We start from the raw sequence: 22,645 nt of genomic DNA, 5'->3' as shown, positions 1-22,645 counted from the left end.
AGAGTGCAAGTAGGGGAGGAGCAGAGAGAGAAGGAAGCACAGAATCCAAAGCAGGCTTCAGGCTCCAAGCTGTCAGCACAGAGCCCAACACAGGGCTTGAACTCACCAAGTGTGAATCATGACCTTAGCCGAAGTAGGAAGCTTAACCGACTGAGCCACCCAGGCACCCCTGTAAGTTCTACTTCTTATTCAAGGAATATATAGTTCCAATTTTTCTTACATTCTTCTAGGGAATATAAAAATAAGAAATATTCTCAAGCTCATTTTTTGAGATGAACATAACTTTGATACTAAAGCCAAAGAAAGGACAGTATAAGAGAAAATAAAAAGAAAATCTCCTATATGAATATATATGTAAAAATGCAAAATAAAATGTTGGCAAATAGCATCCATGTATTTAAAAAACTTACATAAAAGCCAAGAGGAAACTAACCCAGGAATAGTAGTTTGATTAATATTAAAAAATATTCACTGCATTAATAGTTTAAAGGAGAAAAACAAAAGGAATATCTCAGTAAAAGTAGGAAAAGCTCTTAAAAGAATAAAACATTCATAATAAAAACTAACCTGAAAAGGATCTGCATTAGTATTTACAAAATCCATAGAAAATGTCCTATCAAATGATGCAATGTTACTCTTAATTTATTCTCTTTAAAATCAGTATCAAGGGGCACCTGGGTGGTTCAGTCCATTAGTATCCGAATTCGGTTCAGGTCATGATCTCATGGTTCGTGAGTTTGAGCTCTGTATCAGGCTCTGTGCAGACAGCTCAGAGCCTGGAGCCTGCTTTGGATTCTGTGTCTCCCTTTCTGCCCTTCCCCCTCTCATTCTCTGTCTCTATCTCTCTGTGTCTCTCTCTCAAAAATAAACATTAAAAAAGTAAATAAATAAAATCAGGATCAAGATAGGAATATCTACCATCAAACTATTAATTTAACACTCTATTAGGCTCTTAGAGAAAGAGCAGTGTTGATAAGGCAACAAAAATTCTCATTATTTGCCGATAATACGATTCTCCAAACACAAAAGCCCAAAGAAGCCAGAAACAATGACCACACGTTGCACCTGGGTTGGTTAAGAATGGACTCTTCAATCAACTGGGCTGCTAAAGTTGATTTCCCATATTGGAATAATATAAATGGGTACTTATACCTCCTATGATATACAAAATCAATTCCAGATAATTAAATACTTAATGTAAAGAGCATAACATTAAACATTTATAAGTACCTTTAGGAGAATGTCTTTACCATTTAAGGATGAGCGACAAAAAATTTTAAACAACTCGTAAAAGAACACAGGTTATAAAGAGACGGATACCTTAATTCAAAAGTAAGAACATCTGTTCATCATTTGACAGACACAAGGAAAAAAACAACTAGTCACTAAAAAGATGATCAATCCAAAGTGTACAAAGAACTGTAAAAAAAAAAAAAAAGGCTATCATACAGTAAAAAGAAAAAAATCTAGATCAATCAAATACAGAAAAGGAGTTTAACGTCATTGTAATCACAGAAATGCAAATTAAACCATAGTGAAACGCAATTTTATATTCATCCGATTTGCACAAATTAAAAAACAGAACAATAACAAGCATTGGCAAGGATGTAGAGCAGCAGACACTCAAAACCTAATGCTGAGGGGACAAAAATGTTGCAGATGTATGCATACCGTATGATGCCACTATAGAAAAGTTTAAAAGATTAAAAAGGTACAACAATTTAGCCTGCTGCTTAGAAAAACAAATGTGCATTCTAAGGATAAAAACCACACTTAATTTACAGCAGTGAATCACTACTGAGAGGAGCAGCCAGTGAAGGAAATGTCAGCAGGGTGAGTTAGCAGGTAGGTTTAATTGAACTTCAAATGCTTTAAATCTTAACTGGTGGCTACACTGAAATTCTTTCCAATTTCTCCCTACTATTTGCATGTCTAACATAATTCATGATTAAAATATAATGCATCACAAAATGACCAAAATAAAAACATTGTAATAAAGAAATATAAGAAATTCAGGAATAAGACAAATAAAACTGAGTATTAATGAAGCAAAGATATTTGGGGGTTTGGGGTTGCTATCCTAAACTGCTGTGGTTGGAATTAAGAATCTGGAAAAAATTTTCAAATATATTAAACGTATATCAAAGATTATATACATGTCACATAATAGCAAATAACTGAGAAATCTATAACTCAAACACTGCATCATTTTACAAATTTTTCCCTTACACAGAATTGTTTTAACTATTCCACAAATAATCTACTGGAAAGGGTTAAGAATGGCTACAAAAAGGAGACCTCTTAAATTAAGAATGACCTTTTTCATTTTCATTTTATTACAAACACGATTTCCAAGCAACTTGAAAATTAAGATAACATTCCCTTGCATTTTCTCCAGTGTTATAAGTGGTGCATTGACTATCCTTTCATATATTCATTTATCCATGAAGCACATTTTAAATACTTTCTCCATAACTAATAGAAACAAAAAGTATCACTAACCATGCAAACATAATCAAGAGAGGAGACATATAGTGAACAATTTGAATGTTTCTCAGTGACAACCCAGTTACCATCCATTTGTCTACAGCAAAGACAGTCAAAATCCCCTGAAGTCATGAGCATCTTACTAATACAAGGGTCTTGATCCTAATTCCATCTTCGGTTAATGCACCACATCCTTTCAAGGCTACCAAGTCAAAGCGAGGCTTCTTTAAAACCGGTGGTTTGAAATCTCTGATCTAGCAAATATTTTCCACTGTTTTTTTCCACTGTCTTTGGTCTCTTTACCAGAAGATACCAGTTATATCTCAACTATATCATTTTAAAAATGCATCTTTTACATTTCCAATCTAACATGGCATTAGGCAAAGAATACCCAAAATTCCTTCTTGTCTATTTCCAAAAGCACTTATGAACTGTCCCCTCCTCAAACTGCAAAACCAAAGCAAACCAAAGACTCCCTGTACACCAACACTGCTAAGCAACTCATGACAAGCACCAGAACAAGAATGTATGTGAGGCTGTTACCACATGTATCCTGATAGGGTGCACCCAAGTGAAAAACTCAAGGATTATAGCAAACAAACAAAAAACTGACAACCCTTTTTGGGAGAGGCAATCAACCATGTGCTGTTAGCTTCTCTGCAAGTTTTTGCTGGGTGTGCCAAGGCTGAAAGGTCTTTCTCAGGATGTGTCTGCAGAGAGCAGCCTGGAAGGATAAGGTAATGGCTTTCTCTAGGATTAAAAGCAGGTTGCTTACTGCTTGCTATAAGAGAGGCGGGGTCTCTAAGCCCAGTGTTCCTCAGCTGTGTGTGCAGCATCTTTCCAGCCACAGCTTAACACCTCTGTGGGACTTGAGGGTAAGGAAGCATGTTGCTTGCTGAGCTGTGAGTAATAAAGCCCTCTGTCACTGATCCAGGAATATCGTGTCTTCTGCTACCATCAGTGAAACAGCAGCAGGCTAACTTATTAGCTTGTAAGTAGGGTAAATAAAATCCTAGACTTAACAACTTTATCCCACTTGGTCTGTTAAGTACTGGACAGGGAGACTAGAAGAGGCATGATATAATTTCAGAGGTATTTCCAAACAAGCCATACTCTCTATGAAGGATAGACTGAAAAAAAATCTTTAAAAAATCTGTAAAAGAAAAATATCACTGCATAAAAGGAACAATATATTTGGTGAAAGACTCCTAGAAATAGGGAGTTAGACTGGGAATTGTACATTCTGCTATAGATCAGAGCAAAGAATCTGACCTCTGCATGTAGCAAAGCAAACAGAGTCAGGGTAATCCACTGATAGCATCTGTTGATAAAAACAGAGTTTGGATAAAATTTGCTTTAGAGCATATTTAAAATATTAAGCATAAAAATGAAAACACCAAATGGAAGTGGGAACAAACACTGCCTGTAGATCCAAAAGAGCATTTCAGAAAACTGACTATATCCTTAAAAGAATATAAACAAATAGATGTGGCCTCATCGAATGAAGAACAGAAATTCAAAGGAAAGAACAGCCTGAGGTAAAACGTATTTCAAAAAATAGGACAAAAAAAAAAATCCAGTATACAGAGTATCAGTGCCTTTTAAATATGAGTAAATCAAACATAAAACTAAAAGATATAAAAGAAGGAAAATTTCCTAAACTGTGTACAAAACATGCAATTATAATAGTAACTCAAATTCTAAGCAAAGTAATTTTAAAAAGAGCTAAACGTTGCTGTATGCTAGAAATACACATGTTTTTAACTAAAGGGATGAAGAAAAATTATCACATATGCAACCAAGTGAGACAAAAAAGCAACAAAAAAGGAAGTGGTGGTGAGCTCCCAAGAAACGGAAGTGAGTCTGATCTCAGACTTGTGTTCAGCAACACTAACTCCATAAGACAATAGGACACCATATGGGAATTCTTTGGCAGTCTGGGGATTCAACCTTTGTACTAACCAGAAGGTATCTTCATACTCAAGTCAATATAATGACATTCTTTAAAATGTAATATGATGCAACAGGGGCAGCTGGGAGGCTCATTTGGTGATGCATCAGACTCTTGATTGCAAATCAGCTCATGATCTCACAGTTCACCCTGCATCAGGCTCTATGCTGATAGCACGGAGCCTGCTTGGGATACTTTTTTCCCTCTCTTTCTGCCCCTCACACATGCGTGCACTCTCAAAATAAATTTTAAAATATGATGATATATAGTTCCGTTTTTAAATGTGAGTTATTAAATAGTAAATATTTAAAAATGGAGATACTAAAAAAATAAAAATGCAAGAATGGGAAGAGGTCTAATGGCGGGCATTGAAACTAGGTAAAAACACTGATACCTCATAGATTCTGGCAAAATTCTGGTTAAAGACAATATGCACATATTAAATCATTCATGAGAAAAATATTATATGTATACTTAGTATATACACACATACATGCATATATACATAGTGCCTAATATATATGCTTGCCCTGTATGTGTATATACACACACAAACACACACACACACACACACACACACGCACACCCCTCTATGAAAACGGCAGAACACCAATTTAAATCAATAACCACAGAAATCACCAGGACAGCAAAATATACAGTAAGGGAAAAAAGGAATGAAACTTATTGTTTAAAATGGAGTAACTCTGAAAAAACAATTTAGATTTAAAATTCTGGCTATTAAAAGAACATATACAATACTAATTGGTAAACTTCAAGGCAAACTTAAATTTGTATGATATAAAATCTAGCTTTCAAAGTACTCAGGAAGGTACAGCTTTAAATCAGAGAGCCAGAAACACTGTTCATCGAAGATAACAAAGTGAAAACAATGGAAAGAGCAAGTAAGTGTGCAAACAGAGCATGCAGAATATAGTATCAGGAGCAAAACCAACCATTGTCATTATAAAGAACAGAAAACTGCAGAATAAGCCATGCATTAAATGACACATCATCAATTTCTTAATGGCTTGTGGCTGTGGGGAGACAATACTACCACATTATAAGAACACATGCATTCCAATTTCAGAATTACTGAGGTATATGTAAAGAACTAAGAGAAACCTTACAACCAAGGTAACCCTAAGATGCATTACATACAAAATATACAGCTAAAGCAAAGGAACAGAAACTAAAAGAAGCAAAAAGTAGAAAGTAGTCACAAGATATTATCAGGAAGATAAAAACTAAATGAGATCTCTGGTCCCAATTCAGAATTCCCTGGAGAAAGGCTGTGATTTTTCTCAGGTTGGGCCACAAGTTCACCCAGGTCCAATTAACACAGTACAAAGCTGGCCTCCAGAGCCCTGCCTCAGTGAGGGTTGCCCTGAAGGTCACTGTGAGCTGGGCAAAACCATAAGGGAGGTCAATAAGATTCTTTTCCTTCTCATTGTCTTGGTTCCTTAAATCTTTTCAAATCTCTCAGACATAATTCTCTAATTTCTCTAATTTCAATGTTCTCCCAGAGCGAGGATCATGTCTGACAATTCCTTCATTTTCTTTTCAGTTCAAACGCAGTAGCAGACAGAGTAGCTACTCGATGAACATATTCTCAACTGGATTCTTTTTTCCATTCCTAAACAGAATCCTTACAAAAATAGCAAAATGGAAAACACACCCCCACGCATTTTAAGCTCTGATTTGTACAGTACACAGAGATCCAAAAGATCACACTGAATTGTCTCCTCAACCTATTTATCCAATTAATAAAATCCACGTATTGTTTCTGAAATCCAAAATGACCACACAAACTCAGTTAAATATTTTAAAATATTGGGTTTGCTAGATGTTGCAAATGTAAACTTACATGCAAATTGGAGTTTAGCTTCTCTGCTGACAATTGTCCCAAGTGAATTTGTCGCAAAACACTGGTAACTTCCCGTATCCCAGTTTCTGTTTGGGTTAATAACGACAAGATTTCCTCCGTTCAACTTATAGCGATATTCCATACTCGGATTAATATCACTTCCATTCAGCTGCCATCTGTAAAACAAATATCAAGATTTTTCCCCTCTTACCGTATTTAAATTTTAAAAAATCCACATTACAAAATCTACTTTAAACATCACCTTTCATAAATGAGGACGATAAATACATTATTCCATGGTGGCATACCTGAATTGAAACATGGCCCAGCTACTTAGCGGAAACAAATGGTTAAAGTATAGTAGAAAGCACAACAGAATAGCCTCTAGAAGTTAAGGATTTTTCAAGATTTTCTGAAGAGGTAAGAATGATCTGTTCACTGGGGGGAAACTTTAGGCTGGGTCTGCATAGGCAAAGAGGAAGTAGAAGTTGAGGTAATTATCTCATGTACTTCAGGCCAATCTCATGCTGCCAATGAAGGGGGGAAAGAGCACACTTCTTTTGATTTATTCAGACCGACTGAGCACATTTAATAAATTAATTGGATAAGTGCTCAACTATCCATTTCAATTTGTCTGGGTAAATACCTATCCCTGAGGCACTCTCCACTCCTCTCAGCCATCACAATGCTATTTCCTAAATGGCACACTGCAGTAAAAGACCCTAAATGCCACCAAGGGGGTCCGCAACGGTAAAGGCATTAACCCCAGAGCCATATTTAACAACAGGAAGCCAAAATAAGAAAGGAAAAAAGATGCTGGTTTTTAAACACGAGTTTTTAAACAGAAAAAATAGTTTTTAAAAGAGGAGAATACTTGACGCATCAAAGTCGATTTCACCTTGAAAAACTCAGAAATAACCCACAGTCTCAAGAACACATCTGTTGTATAAATAAAGCCGTCTTCCTCCTGGAAGACTTAATTGTTACAGTAAAATTATACTATCAATTCTATCAATTTTTGTGGATTATAACAACAATCATCTCAGTTGATCATTGTAACTGAGAATGTGGGTAATCTAATACTCATTTTATAGATGAGGATTTCAATAAAAAAGTTGAGATGTCAGCTGTTCCCAAATAACTCATTACTGGACCAGAAGTAGTACTCATTTTTGAATTCCAGCTCAGAGTTCTTTACTCATGTCATGTGTCATCTAAAAATTGTTATATTAGTACATAAAATATTTAACTTGGACATATTACGTGCTCTGAAAGCAAATAAAGACATGAAATGTGAATATTATCACAAATGAAAGTACACAAAATACAGTTTGATACCATTTATGTAAAGTTTTAAAACATATAAAGTAGTATCAATGCACTAAACATATTTTAAAATGTGAAAATGAAAAGCCTCCACTTTAAGGTATTTTAAAGCTCTTATGGAAAGAAAGTGGGGTATGTTTGGGGGCAATACGAGGAAATTTAGGTTTTTGGTTTTCTTTCTCTTTTTTTAAATGTTTATTTATTTTTGAGAGAGAGAGATCAGGAAAGAGGTAGAAAGAGAGGGGGACAGAAGATCTGAAGCAGGCTCCATAATGACAGCAAACCCCAACGTGGGTCTTGAACTCACAAACAGTGACATCATGACCTGAATGGAAGCTAATGTTTAGCCAACTGAGTCACCTACATGCCCCTGTCTTTATTTCTTAAGTTGAGTAGTGGTTTTATGGATGTTCATCATTACACTAGATTATGTGTTTATATCATTTTCTATATCTGAATAATACATAATAAAGTTTTAAAATTTTTTTTTTTTTTTTTTTTTTCAACGTTTATTTATTTTTTGGGACAGAGAGAGACAGAGCATGAACGGGCGAGGGGCAGAGAGAGAGGGAGACACAGAATCAGAAACAGGCTCCAGGCTCTGAGCCATCAGCCCAGAGCCCGACGCGGGGCTCAAACTCACGGACCGTGAGATCGTGACCTGGTTGAAGTCGGACGCTTAACCGACTGCGCCACCCAGGCGCCCCCATAATAAAGTTTTAATGATGGAAGCCATAGGAAATGAACAAATGTATAAGTTTAGTCCCACATTTCAATGGTTTCCAGGCAGGTACAAATGCAGACAAACCACATGGAAGACACAGTCCTACACATGCTGGGTTTGACTTTCAGAGAATAAATATGACAGTAAATCACAAGTGGGTGGGTTGAAATTCTTTTTAATTTTTACTTATTTTTGAAGGAGAGAGAGAGAGACAAAGTGTGAGTGGGGGAGGGGCAGAGAGAGGATGACACAGAATCGGAAGCAGGCTCCAGGCTCTGAGCTGTCAGCACAGAGCCCAACGTGGGGTTTGAACTCATGAGCCGTGACATCATGACCTGAGCTGAAGTTGGATGCTTAACCAACTGAGCCACCCAGATGCCCCATGTGGTGGGTTGAATTTTTAAGCAATTAATGGTTTGTAAGCTTCTGAGCATCTTAATGCTTGCATTGGGAAAAACTCTAAACTCAAATCAGAAAAGATGTAGTTAATTTCATACACCTTTGAACGACAGACTCTCATGACAAAGGGTACTTGTATTTTTGTTACCCAGAAAATACAGTTTGTTGGGGGAAAAGAGGATTTTAGCTCTAGAGTTAGAATCTTTATGGCCTGACTAAACATGTCTGAAGGCTTAATTTGAAAATTGTGTTTTTGTGTTTAGCTGATGAATAATAAAGGTAGAGTGGCTATGTGGAAAATTGAAAAGATAAATAAAAATATGGAGAAGCAATTCTTCTTGCCTACTTAGTAGCTGGAAAGATTTAAGATATCATAAAGTATGTAGGAAAATACTTTATATCAGTAAGTGTCTAAGATCTGAAAGCTATCTTCCCAAAGCTTTGACTAAACAACTAAAATGGAAAAGATTTTTTCATGCATAAATATTTCGTACTTTCTTTACCTTGATCTTCATCACATAGACTGAATGCCTAGATTATTGCATTATGTGAAAAGGCAAAATCTACTCCCTTTTAAATATGTTTCCGCTATGCCAAAAGTAAGTGCTTTGCTTCACCAAACTCTTCAGAGCTAAGACATACTCAAAAGAATATTTTCTTTTAACGAAGTGATACAATTATTTCCCTCCTTCTTAACACTATTTATTATTAAATGGACTTCATCCCCAGATGATATAAAAGTTCTCAGTTATCTTGTTAAACACTGATTATTTTTCCTCTTACTGAAAGTATGTGAATTAAAAAGGTCTGTATTTATTTAAACTCTGAAATGTGTAAGGAATCTCTGGGCCTGAAATTCCAAAAATTATCACATCCTGAGAAAATAGTGTGCTTAAGTTCCCAATGCAAAATATTCCTATTTAAGCCTGATTTCTAAATATTTCTGATACTTTCTTCTGCATAAGAAACCTTCAAGAAAACTGAAGGCATACACACACTTACTCCTTTTACAAAGTATGTGTCCAATAAATCTACAAATTAGACTAATTTTCTTTGCAGTAAATTGTAATCGACTGCTCAGAGTTCAAGTACAACACATAGTAATAAAGTGTGACAGGTGAGTGGCACATTGAGGCCATGAATTTGGGAAGTTTTTAGAGGCAGATACTGTCTTTTAGTTTTGCATATACATAATTATTTGTAAAAGGGGCAGATGTCCACTTTTAAGAATAAAGTGTGAAGTTCATGAGAAACTCTCAAGTTTCAGAATAAAATCTTTCTGAAATATCAAAATTGCTTTAAAATTCATAAAAGTAACATTTGCGCACCCAAATTCCATTCCAAAAGGCTTAATGCAGTGATCTGGAGCAAGAAAAGACAGCCCAGTGGCTCTTGGGGTTGCATATACCAGTATTTCAATCATATAACATTTACATTGTGCTCTAGAAACAGACTAACCTTGTAGATTTAGCTCAGTGGTAAATGTCACAAGATTAAGCACCTTTGTATAATCATCATGTTGTAACACTCTTGAATGATCTTGTAAGTTCATTGCCAGCCTCCAGTGTTCAAATGCTCATTCTACACAAATTAGGATTTGCTTTTAGAATCCACAAGTGAGAAATGGTTTAATATTCATATTTCACAAATCTACTCATTCTCACACAATGAGCTCTCATCCCCTCACATTTCTTTGTGTGGAGGTTATCTGTGAATTTTTTTCTGGGCCAATGAGTAGAAGCTGAGGGCTGGAATGAGAAGTTCTGGGCTGTGCACTCTGCTAGCCTGAGACAACATGAATTTGATCTATCAACTTCTAAAATCATGTCTGCATTGTCTACACAACAGGGCGCTGGTTATGTCCTCACTGGAGAAACACTGGGCAGGTGGGGATAAGGAGGTTGGGCCAAGCCTGTACAATAGAATGGTGGGAGTCTATGGCAAATTTCCCTGTAAACGTTTTTTGAATACAATTTCTTTAAAACATCATGCGTGCCGTTGAGCCAACAGGTTTTGAATTTTGACTATAACAGCAAAAGGTACCTGACACAGGGGCTACTACAACTGGCAGTTACTGCTTTTTCATGAGGAAAACTATAATTGTTGCTTCTGGAAAACATGCTAAAACATCAGTGACTAAGGGTACAAGAATCACTGCCTTCCAACACAAAGAACAAACTGTGTAAGAGTGTGTGTGTGTGCATGCAAACATGAATTTATGTAAGAAGTTAAGTCAGTACAAAAAGCCTACACTTTCAGAGTTGAAAGGTGCTTTTGAAAGCATGACCTCCAATGCATGATGAGTGTTTCAATCACTGCTGAATTCCCACCATCAGCCATAATAGCTGGTGCATGGTAGGGTCTCATAGAAGTTTCCTGAGTGGAGTAACTTAGCCATAACTAACCTGCATATAGTCGTCCCTCCCTGTGGTCAGCCACATTAGAAACAAACATCTCAAAGATGAGGAAGGAATGCATATTTATTTTCATTTACTTAATAACTAGTTCTTCTTTACTTACCATTCTAGTTATTAGATGATATGGCAACCCTTACACAAAACCTCAATGGCATGAACAACAATCATGAACATAATCATAGATATATCTTGCCACTATAATTTCAGGCACCAAGCCCTAAAACGGGTCTTTCACTAGAACCTGATAACAAGGTTGGAGACTGTCACCCTTTAAAAGTGAAACTAACTAAGCTGACTGACATCAGGTAGTTTCAAAATAATCCCTGGATACAATTCACCTCACAGTTGTTTATACAAAGCTCATGTCCTTCAGGATAGCTATGCTATCACACAAAATCTGGTCAGGAAAACGGAAATACAAACAATAAACTGGTAGAAAAAAGAAAACATCACACGTTAGACTTGAACATAAAGTGAAGAGAACAAAATAATTTGCTGAAATCTTTAGGGAGTGGGGCTAAATTTTGGAAATAAGCCCACACTAAACACTTGTTAAATCAACGGGCAATACTTTATTTGGGGGTTGACAGGAAAATTAGGAATTTAATCACAGAAGCAATTTGTGGTTTTAGATGTGGCTTTCAAGTTAATAAGCAAATGCATTTGTGTTCAAATGCAATGTTTGTTAATATGTTTACTGAAGTGATGAGAATAATTGCAGCCCTTGAAAGAATGAATGTCTAAATTTGCATATTCAATACTTTATCCAAAAATAACTAGTTAGGCTTCAGCAATAATTGCCAAAGATATAAACGAGTTAAATTGCAATGCTGTGTTTTTTAAAAATTGAGTTTTTAAGATGTGTCTTATGACATAGATTTCCATTTCTTCTCACTCATAGATAAATTTTAAACATACATATTTAAGAAAAAAACACTGGGATTAAAAGCAACTGTTTAGTTTACATAGTTATAGCCTCATACAGATTGATCACTGATTGCCTTAAAATTACTGGTACAAGAATAATAAAAGAGGTTTGCCATTCGTGCTTTCTCTGTACCTGTTTTCGCTTTTTTCTGGTAGCAGTGCTCCCTCACTCCCTTTGAAGAGGCCACTCCTCACATGACTTGACCTGACCACTCAGAACAATCCTTGTCTTGGCCTCAGTGCTTAGTTAAGAATATGAATGTGACCCAACTGACTTAACCTGGCTTTGGTCCTTATGTGTTATCCTGCCTTTTCACTCCACTGCAAACACCCAAGAAAGAACAGCACCAATTGTGATGTAAATTATTTTTTATAATTCTGTCTGTAACATCTAAAATCTAACTTCTACATTTTTCTTGGATATTGATTGCTCACACTATTAGCAGTTTTTAAATGTCATGTTTTTTTCTGACACTATTCAGAACTTTTGATGACACTAGTAGGAAAGATGCCTTCTTTTTCCAGCTGCTAAGGGGAGGATATAAGTAAGCTTTGTGTTCCATGCAATCAGCTTTGTCACCTCACGGGCGATGTGTCTTAAAATGGAGCCCAAAAAAGGAATCGATCCACACTTAAGAATATGCTCTAAAATGTACTATTGACCACTTCTAACCGTCTGATCCTTCATGACATTCTTGACTCCTAAACATGACCTAATCCCAAATTTGCTTTGTTTTCCCCCATTAACTTCATTCTATTTTTTTTTTTCATGCTCCAATTCAGTATGCACTATTTGCTAGGCATTTGGAAGGTGAGGGTGAAGAACAAACCGTCTTCACCTTTAAGGGGGTTACATCCTACCAAGACAATCACACATTTCATCTTGGTAAGTTTTATCATGCAAGTAGGTATGGAGTAAAATGGGCACTATATCATTGGAGCATGGACCCCAGTATAGCGGATATTAAGAAGGCTTCATGAGAGAGGCAGTAACATAGCCAAGTTTAAAATGCTCTGTAAAAGATGCTGTCTACCTCCACCTCCCTCCGGCACTATAGATATTCTTTACTCTTTAATGGTGAGCAATCATGCCAACCGTGTGAACATGTCATTGCTCATACAGCTGACTGTAGGTGTGGGGACCAGAACTGATCAGCTGGAGAAGTCGGGATGCTAAAAGTTGTTGAGCATGAAGATAAACACAGAGAATCAGGCCTACTAATCTAGCAGAAAGGATTTTGTCTCCCGAAGGGCCAAGAGAATTTATTTTTTATTAAAAAATTTTTTTTTATGTTTATTCATTTTTGAAAGACAGAGACAGACACAGCACAAGCAGGGGTGGGGAGGAGAGGAGGAACTCGGAATCTGAAGCAGGCTCCAGGCTCTGAGCTGTCGGCACAGAGCCCGACGCGGGGCTTGAACTCATGAACCGCAAGATCGTGACCTGAGCCAAAGTTGGATGCTCAACCGGTGGCTATACTGCCACCCAGGCACCCCAGGCCAAAAGAACTTAGAGGAACAAAAACACTTATTTGTCTTGCAGCATAAAAGTGAAATAACAGTGACATCAGATCTTACATGGCAACAAGATATTGTAAGGGAAAAAGTGCATACAATCAAAATATTATACATGCTGTACATGTAGAATATATATAGCATATATAGTGCATACAAATGTAGTACATATATGGAGCCATATGTATTACTACATGTGGTACCATGTACAGTAATACGTGGTGTGTGTGTACATATGTGTGTGTGTGTGACTGTGTATATATGGGCAACAAGAAAACTCAGATTTTTCTTCCTTACAGTTTACCCTTTCAATAAATGGTGAGCAGCAATTAGTCGCTCTTATTTTCCTCTTCTACCTTAAACTGAATGCATTTAGTTGATTTGCAGTAAATTCCAATACAGGGAACCATACCTAAAATGGAGAAACCGTGGCCAGGGGAGATGATATTTTGCAAAGATACTTAGTCCATATAACTTGTATATCCAATATTGTTCACAGTGTACTTTATTAACATAGTTTACTTATTATATAGAGCTGGAAGACAATAAGGTTGTGGTTACTTCCTTTTTGGGAGAACAAAAAAACAGAAAAGCTGTGGATTCAAGGATCAGTCTAGAGCAGAGCCATCCAACAGAACTTTATGGAAGCATAAAAATGGTCTGGTTCCTTCCAATACAGTAACTATTAGCCCCACATGTCTACTCAGCACTTGAAATAAAGCTGCTCTGATTGAGGAAATACATTTTTAACGTAACTGATTTAAATCTCCCGGGTCAACTTTGGGCTGCTGGCTACCACATTGGACAACACAACTCGTAAGTCTCAAGCTAGAATAAATGTTGAAAACATAAAACCCATGTGGGCCACATTTCACTTTAAGACTTATTTTCTTTGGCCTACATTACAAGAGATTCCAAAGAGAAAACACCTGAATTTTAAAACATCTCTTGAAAAGCTTTTGTTGTACTGGACCAGGATTCCTGGATGGTAATCACTGGCTAGTGCTGAGAAGCAGTTGTCACCATTCAATAGGCTTGTGGCTGAATGTTGGATAGTTTCCAGTCATTACTCAATGTCTCTATATGTTCTCAAGGCACATCCACCTCTTTGAGCTTTTTACCTGCCTGGTCGCCATTAGGTATCTACATATTTTGCCCCAGTCTGTCTCAAACATGTGGTTCCTTTAAAGGCTGAATGGCATCAGTAGAAGTGACTTAGCTGGGGTCTTCCATGTGAGCAAATTGTGAAATAATGGACATTTATAACCCTACGAAAAGTCAGGGAAAATCCCTCCCACTTAAAAAAGTTACTAATACTCCCTCAGGGTAATCTCTTCTGTCATCATCAGCAATTACAATGAGAATAAATACTAATTAACCTTTAAATATAGGCTTTGGGGCTTAGGTGGGGAGATGGGGTGGGGAGAAGAATAAAATTCTCAATTAAACCCTAACACAAGTAATTTCTCTTGAGAATTTCTGAACTTTTGGATATCTAATATGGCCAATTAAGAGTTCTTTTTACCCAATGGGAGAACCAAGAAAATATCTCTCATCAGACAAATTTGCCCCAGTCTACAAGATAGGCTGTGGGCTTTCAAAGGGTATTCTTTTTCAGACTCTTAAACTTTATTTCAAATCTTGGGAAACAGGGTTGGATTTGTCTTCAACTTGTAAATTTCACATGAACCACTGATTTTCCCCTTGATATCCATCTATCTATCTAACTGCTTATCCTTATAAACCCTTATAAAAATATATCCTTTCTCTGATGTCATGTCAAAAAGCAAATCCCCAACTTCAGTGCTTTTCCATATTTATACCATTTATCTGTAGTTTCTAAAGGATAGTTAAAAAATAAGAACAAGCAAGCATATTTTCTCCTGTTAAAGAATTCTACAAACTATTCCATGATTGACTATTAAAGTCAAAAGATAGGAGAAAAAAATCAGGCCATAACTGAAGGTGTTGCCTAAGTAGATAAGGTCATAATTACAGCCTACAGGGTTGTAAACTCCCATTTATTCCTTCGGCATAACATCTTACACAGATAACATGAATAACGGGGAGTTGTTGTTACAGGAAAGCCTTGTATTTTCACAATGTAAAGAGGTTCCCTTATGCTTTTTTTCAAGGTCTCGACTTCTAGTGACTATAAACCTTCAGTTTAAGTGGAATTTTATACTGGTTACAAGTCTTAACTTTAGAGAATCTTTAGAGCTATAATGAAAGTGTCTGCTCAATCTGGCTACAAACCAAGTATTTTAGAACCATATCTACCATGTTAAATTTCTTCATTTGTCAGACACAAAACTGATGTATCAATTTAAGTCGCATATCTCCTGGTCTCAGGTACAGATTCTGCTTAAATTGGAACACACCATATCCCAGGCCACAGCATAAAACCTAAGAGGCACTGTGTAAATGGCAGGACCTCTTCATCAACATTTTACACATGGCATCAGTATGTTTAAAGACACTCTCTGGCATTACAATAAATACCTGATATATAAAGAAATTAACGCAACAATGGGCTATTTCTGGATTTCTGACCTCAAGACTTCTTGCTATTTGATAAAAGTTTACAAATACAATTACACTGTTAATTTAGAAAAACACTCTTGTCTGACTAAATCTTTTTTCCCCTGAACACATTTATCATCAAATTATTCATAAGATAAATGCTAGGAATACAACTTCACTGACAACAGAGAAACAGCCCACAGATGAGTCATTCATATGGATTCTTTATCATATTACAGTCATATCTAAAAGGATAATCTTCTGTTCCAGGGAGAAATGAATAGATGAATGAAAATGCTGGCAAAAAAAATGTTTCTAGGATAACGTCTTTTATTAAAGTTGATGTATTCATCTTTCTTCCAAAGAAGAAAATATTTTCAGATGTTACATGTGCTCAAGTTTGATTAATTGAACTAACTCATAAAATACAGATTCTTGTATTTTTTTAACTTTATGTTATACTTTTCTTATTTCTACAGCGTGAGGAAGAGGCAGAGAGAAAACTTTTTAGCACCTCTGTCAATTCTGACCAGTAACCTGGAATCATTGTGTATTCTGTTGAAAGTACACAGCAGGTGCTCAATAAATATATCTTTGAATATTATTGAAAGAGACTAACTTAGATTACTTCCAGATGTAAAAATACAAAGGTCTACCTTCTAACCCGATGCTGACCCAATTGAACAATGAATGTTGGCTTCTATTATTTACATGGATTAAGAAAACAACAGAAGTTCTATAAGGTCTGCATTAGTACTCTTACCACTTAGAATTTTATTAACACAGGCTGAAGTATGCTTGTTCTGCAGATTACAGAGGAGGTTTTGCCAAGAAACTAATATTATAAACAGAGTTTTCGAGACAAACGCTCACAGTATTCAAAAGAGCATGTTGTTCTCAAGGTGCCTCGAGCACTTTCTCATTGCCACTTATATGAAAGCAGCATATGCTGTTTATAAATAATTCATTTCTTCATTAAATTGGGTCACCTAAGCACACATAACAGTAAAAATAGTTAATCTTGTGATTTTTTAAAAAAAGTAAATACCCATCCCATCCAAATCATCCACCATCAACCTCCAAATCTTAATATTTTTATCTTAAGCAGATGGGAATTCAGACTTTTTTCCCTTATACCTTTCTGTGATGTTTGATGGTTTTCAGTGAACAAGTATTATTCATGTAATCTGAAAAATACATACTCTTACATGAAAAAAAATCTACTAAACTAATATAATTTCTCTTTTAGAATAATGAAAATAACTTTAGTAAGAATGTACTTTATTCCCCTATACTTAGTAAAACCTTCACACACATGGTCGGTAAAATGGTAAAGAAAGAAGTACAAATAGCCAAAAGTAACTTTTTTAAAAACTATGACTTCTAACTACCTTTGAAACATTTGATTTTATCCCCACCTTGGATATGTTCCCAACGAGTGCACGTAAACTAATGAATTTATAAATTAAATTGCACTATAAATCAGTGAAAATGCATTGTTTATTTAAGATATTCTTCTACGTCTTTTTTAAAACAAGGAATCTCATTGTAAAGTGAATAATGAATCAAATATATACAGTATGGATCCAATGTTTATGTATCAGAACTGCTGAACATAGCATACAACTGCAGTTTCCTGTATTATTTCTTACGGATGCCATACATATATTGAAGCAAAAAAAACCCCAAAATCACAATGGCCACACTGTTATTTCTTAATTTGGATTTGCAAACTTTCCACTGTACCTGTAATGAGGTGAAGGGTTGCCTCTTGCTTCACAATTTAAAGTTATTTTTTTATCCTCTGAACCAACAGGGAAAATGCTGTTGCTGGGCTCTCTGATGAACACTGGACCTTGTAAGAGAAGCTCACCTGTAGGGGTGGGAGACATCCAAAAAGCAATCATAATAAGGAAAAGGTATTCTAGAACTGAAGAAGAAAAATAAGCAACAAGTATCTGCTCTTTAAAGCAAACGAAGAAAAAGCAGGGATTGCTTCCCTGGTCTACAATACGTGCTCTGCAGGTATTGCTTTGTCAATGAGGCTCAGTTACACCATTAACAGCCTAATAACATGTATGACAGAATGAACATTAGTATGAAAACCACTGCTATATTAATAAAACCTTAAAAGCATAAATAAGCCTGTACTAATTACTTAATCTTTTTAAATATATTTTTTAAAGTTTATTTACTTTTGAGAGAGAGAGTGTACACGCACACATGCATGAGCGGGGGTGGGGGGCGAGGGTCGGGCAGAGAGCAAGGGAGACAGAGAATGGCAGGCAAGCCCTAAGCTGTCAGTGCAGAGCCTGACATGGGGCTTGATCCCACAAACTGTGAGATCGTGACCTGACCTGAAATCAAGAGTTGGATGCTCAATCCACTGAGCCACCTAGACACCCCTCTAGTAATTACTTTTAATATTATAAACTCTACCTAACTTTTCACTGATGCATATCCTATTACAGGGGCTCTTTTTGTCATAAGGGTCTTTATAAAATGAAAGTTGTTTCAAAATAAGTTGAATACTTGAGTATGATCTTTCTCATAAAATCTGCCATACATACAAATCCGAATGTTGACGATATTATTTTTCTGTTTTGACCTCCAATACTCAACATTTGGTGGTATTTCCATTTTATTACCAGCCAATTTAAAAGAAGGTTACAACCCTAAGCAAGTATCTTTTAAAAGGTTTTCTACTTTAGTTAAGGCAATTTGAGTACTTTCTGAGAATTTACACACACAGACACACACACACACACACACACATCTGTCTTTGTGCTATGAATTTAAAAAGGAACGAGATAACGCCATCAACAAATGCTTATGCTACTTTAGTTGTACGATCATCACCAGTGCATTTCTGAAAACAAATGAATCCACAGGAAAAAGAAAAGAAAACTCTTCATTCTCCTATCTTGGAAAGCTCAGTAAAATTGGAAGAATTCCTGCTGAAGCAAAGAATGCATAAACCGAGAGACAAAGAGAGCCCATGAGTAGTCAAAGAAAACAAGCTGGAAAAAATGTCCAGAAACTATGAACTTATATTTTGGCTACTTCAAGTAGGAACAGCATTCCTAAGAAATATTTACCATAATTATGAGGATAATAAAATAATACTGTAAATAATCATTGACATGATGAAAACAGCAGTAGCGAAAGCCAGTGTGTGAATCCTATGTGGCCATTACATGTTCTTTAATCTTCACAGAGGTAATGATTTCCAATGAACAGAAGAGGAGCACTGGGCCCAAAAGTGGCCAGGAGTGAGGGGCAACTTCACACACTGCATTTCAGAATGTACACACTCTAGAACACCTGATTTCAGAATCCAGGCAGTGATGCCAGTTGCCTTCTGCTCCAAGAATGTAGCCTTGCCCTTCATCTGGCTATTGCTCTCAGCTTCTGGCAGGTAACCAATGTCATACATGATAGAAACGCTTTTGTTTACGGTTGTGATGGCCACATTACATCTGAGAGTGGGACCAGTCATACTGATAGTCTTGGATGGGGACTGGCAACATCACAAAGATCAACCGTGTAATTGTAGGTAGAAGATTTGATTCACAGGGTATGATCTAACTTGAGCAACTGAGCTCCACTGCATGTGCCTTCATCAGTCCTAACTATGTAATGAAGCCCCAGTAAAAACTCTGGACACTGAGGCTTGGCAAGGTTCCCTGGGTGGCAATAGTCCTTGTGTATTACCACACATCAGTGTCAGGAGGTTTATTCATCCTGAGGACACCAAAAGCTTAGCATTTGGGGTCGTGCTAGACATTGTCTGATGTGTCTCTTCATTTGGCTGATTTTAGCGTGTATTCTTTCCCTAAAATAAGCCAGAATTATCAGTATAATAGCTTTCAGTGATTCTGTCAGTCCTAGCAAATTATCAAAGCCAGAACTTACAGCTGGTGTTAGAAATGCAGGTAGTCTAGGGACTGTGCACTCAAACCTCAAAGTCTGCTAACTCTGAACACCTTTCCCCTGCAAAATCAACATGCCATTAACCCTTAATACTACCTACCACACCTTAAGAAAGCAGCTTGCTTGGGGTACTTGAGTGGCTCAGTTGGTTAGGCTTGGAGTTCAACTCAGGTCATGATCTCAAGGTTTGTGAGTTTGAGCCCCACATCAAGCTCTCTACTGTCAGCACAGAGCCCACTTCAGATTATCTTTCTCTTTCTGCCCCTCCCTCCTCACACTTCTCTCTCACTCTTAAAAATAAAATTAACATTAAAAAAAGGCAGCTTGCTACACTTTCTAGTCCCCAGTCTTTATTTACCTCTGAGGGGAAAATCACACAAGGTAGGAAATCTCACTTTTCTTTGTGGAAAAGGAGAACTTTCAGAAGAAATGGATTTTGAAATAGCTACTAATGCCCCTAATCCAAAAGATCCAATGTTGTGATTTTCTTAAATTTTTCCCCCAAGTAAGTTTATTGCATAAAAATAAATAAATAAAAATAAAAATAAATAAATAAATAAATAAATAAATAGATAATCAGCTTCATTAATCAAATTTATGGTCTTGGGAAGCTGAAACTAATTCTAATGCCTATTTGTAAGTATTTACAAATGTGGATTTTTCATAACATTTTTTTTTCTGGTGGAACAGCTCTTGATTTACTTTGAGTGGACACTTTATTTCACTTAGGATATGGGATTGCATTATTTTTCTGAAAAACTTTAACATATGTAGCACTTGACAACAATACTATAGTAACATAATGGTGTAGATTTAAAAATTCCAGGTAAATTGGGGAGAGAAGCTGACAGAAGGAAAATTAGCTAGAGATAAGAAAGGGATGATTTCCATGAAAAAGATAAAAAGAGGTGTTTTTAATAATTTCCTATAAGTGGCCACAATGAAAACCCAAATATGCAATCCAATCACCATCTAACATAAGTCATATCCCAAAATGGTGATCTAATTCTTCTCTAGAGACCCTTATTAATTTTAAATGAAGGTGTTAAATAACTAGAAAACTTTTCATTCTGAGACCCTTTTGGGAAAATGATCACAATAGCTAATTTGCTAATATTTATGTGCCAGGCCCTGTACTAAGGAAAGTATAAGCCTTGCCTCTCTTATCCCCAGGCTACCTTTGACCCCATCTCCTGTGCTATGAGGTCCAGCCATACCGGCACCCTGTGCCACCAATGTCTTGTCTCTGCCTCTGAGACAATGATGACTGCTGTCATATTGGGCTGAGCCACCACCTCCCTTGTTACTCTTGTGTCTGATTTCCTTTTGTCATTCAGAACTCTTCTCAGCTTACATGTGACTGTCCATCCACCCACCTCTCACTTCCACCTTTCACAGAGGTATCAAAGCACATCTTGCTGTATCTCACTATATGTGAACATCATACATGTTCGCATATGTGCTTGCTATTTGGGTCTAATCCTTTGCTCTATCCCCAACTCCTATAACATGGGAGATATTACCTATCAATCTGTTGAATAAATAAGATGAATGAAGGAATTCTCAATAACTCTCTATAAAGCAGATACTTTTAATTTTTTTTAATTTTATTTGTTTTTGAGAGAGAGAGAGAGAGAGAGAGAGAGAGAGAGTATGTGTGGGCGTGTGTGTGTGTGTGTGTGTGTGTGTGTATGAACAGGGAGGGGCAGAGGGAGACACAGAATCTGAAGCAGGCTCCAGGCTCTGAGCTGTCAGCATCGAGCCCGCCATGGGGCTCGAACCCAAGAACCATGACCTGAGCTGAAGTTGGACACTTAACTGACTGGGCCACTGAGGTGTCCCTAAGGCAGATGCTTTTTTATAGCTAGTGATTGACAAAGCTGAGATTTTAATTTCAGAGATTATGTTCTCACCTTATAGTTGTTTGGTCTCTCCAGCAGAAAATGAGGCACAGCGTGATTAGACAACCTAACCGTGGCAACACAGGTTTGTTTTGTTTTGTCTTGTTTTGTTTTGTGAGAGACTGTGATCAGACCCTAGTGCTCATGTTCTGGGTGCGCTTCCCTTCCCAGTAAACCACACAGTTCTAAATATGGTCAAAGACAAAAACGAACCATCAGCTTGCTTTTTCAACTTCAATATTTTCTGCTAACACTGGGGCTCCCAGCCTGTGAGGTGCACACCCACCATTTCTGAAATTTAAGGCTCCTAAAGGCTTTTTAGACCATTAGCAGGCATTTGAAAGCTTCCTAAAATGTAAGTACAAATTCATAATCAAACATGACAGGTCAGTCCATGTTTCATACTCTGAAAAGAGACAAAGGCCACTCAGTCTTGCTTCACCAGAATGAAACCGGTGATGAGAGCTGCTTGGGATATAATGTAGTCTCTTGGCAGCAATATAAACTTAAAAGGAATAGGTTCTGAAGTCTTTGCTCATCTAAAAGAAATTATCCCACATTTTCTTCAAAAATGAATTTTGATCCTCAAAAGGACAGAACCTTGACAATTCACATGGATATTCATAACCAGCAAAAAGAAGCTTGGCTGAGAACAGAAGGAAGCCTCCTGCCTGGCTA

General features: G+C 36.7%; 1 protein-coding gene across 1 annotated transcript in view; it reads right to left on the bottom strand.

Annotated features, from left to right (window-relative positions):
- The window catches only part of CNTN3 (contactin 3), a 356,028-nt gene that overhangs the window by 210,840 nt on the left and 122,543 nt on the right, over positions 1 to 22,645 (bottom strand). Inside the window, exons 3-4 of the mRNA XM_086697583.1 lie at positions 17,880 to 18,006; positions 6,303 to 6,478 (exon numbers count right to left, since the gene is read on the bottom strand). Of these exons, the coding sequence (XP_086553709.1) occupies positions 6,303 to 6,478; positions 17,880 to 18,006 (303 nt within the window). The remainder of the gene's footprint in view (positions 1 to 6,302; positions 6,479 to 17,879; positions 18,007 to 22,645) is intronic.

The sequence above is a fragment of the Puma concolor genome, chromosome A2 (genome assembly GCF_028749965.1).
Source record: "Puma concolor isolate L17-30 chromosome A2, mPumCon1.1.hap2, whole genome shotgun sequence".
Lineage (NCBI taxonomy): Eukaryota > Metazoa > Chordata > Mammalia > Carnivora > Felidae > Puma > Puma concolor.
This window is presented reverse-complemented; position numbering and strand designations above follow the sequence as displayed.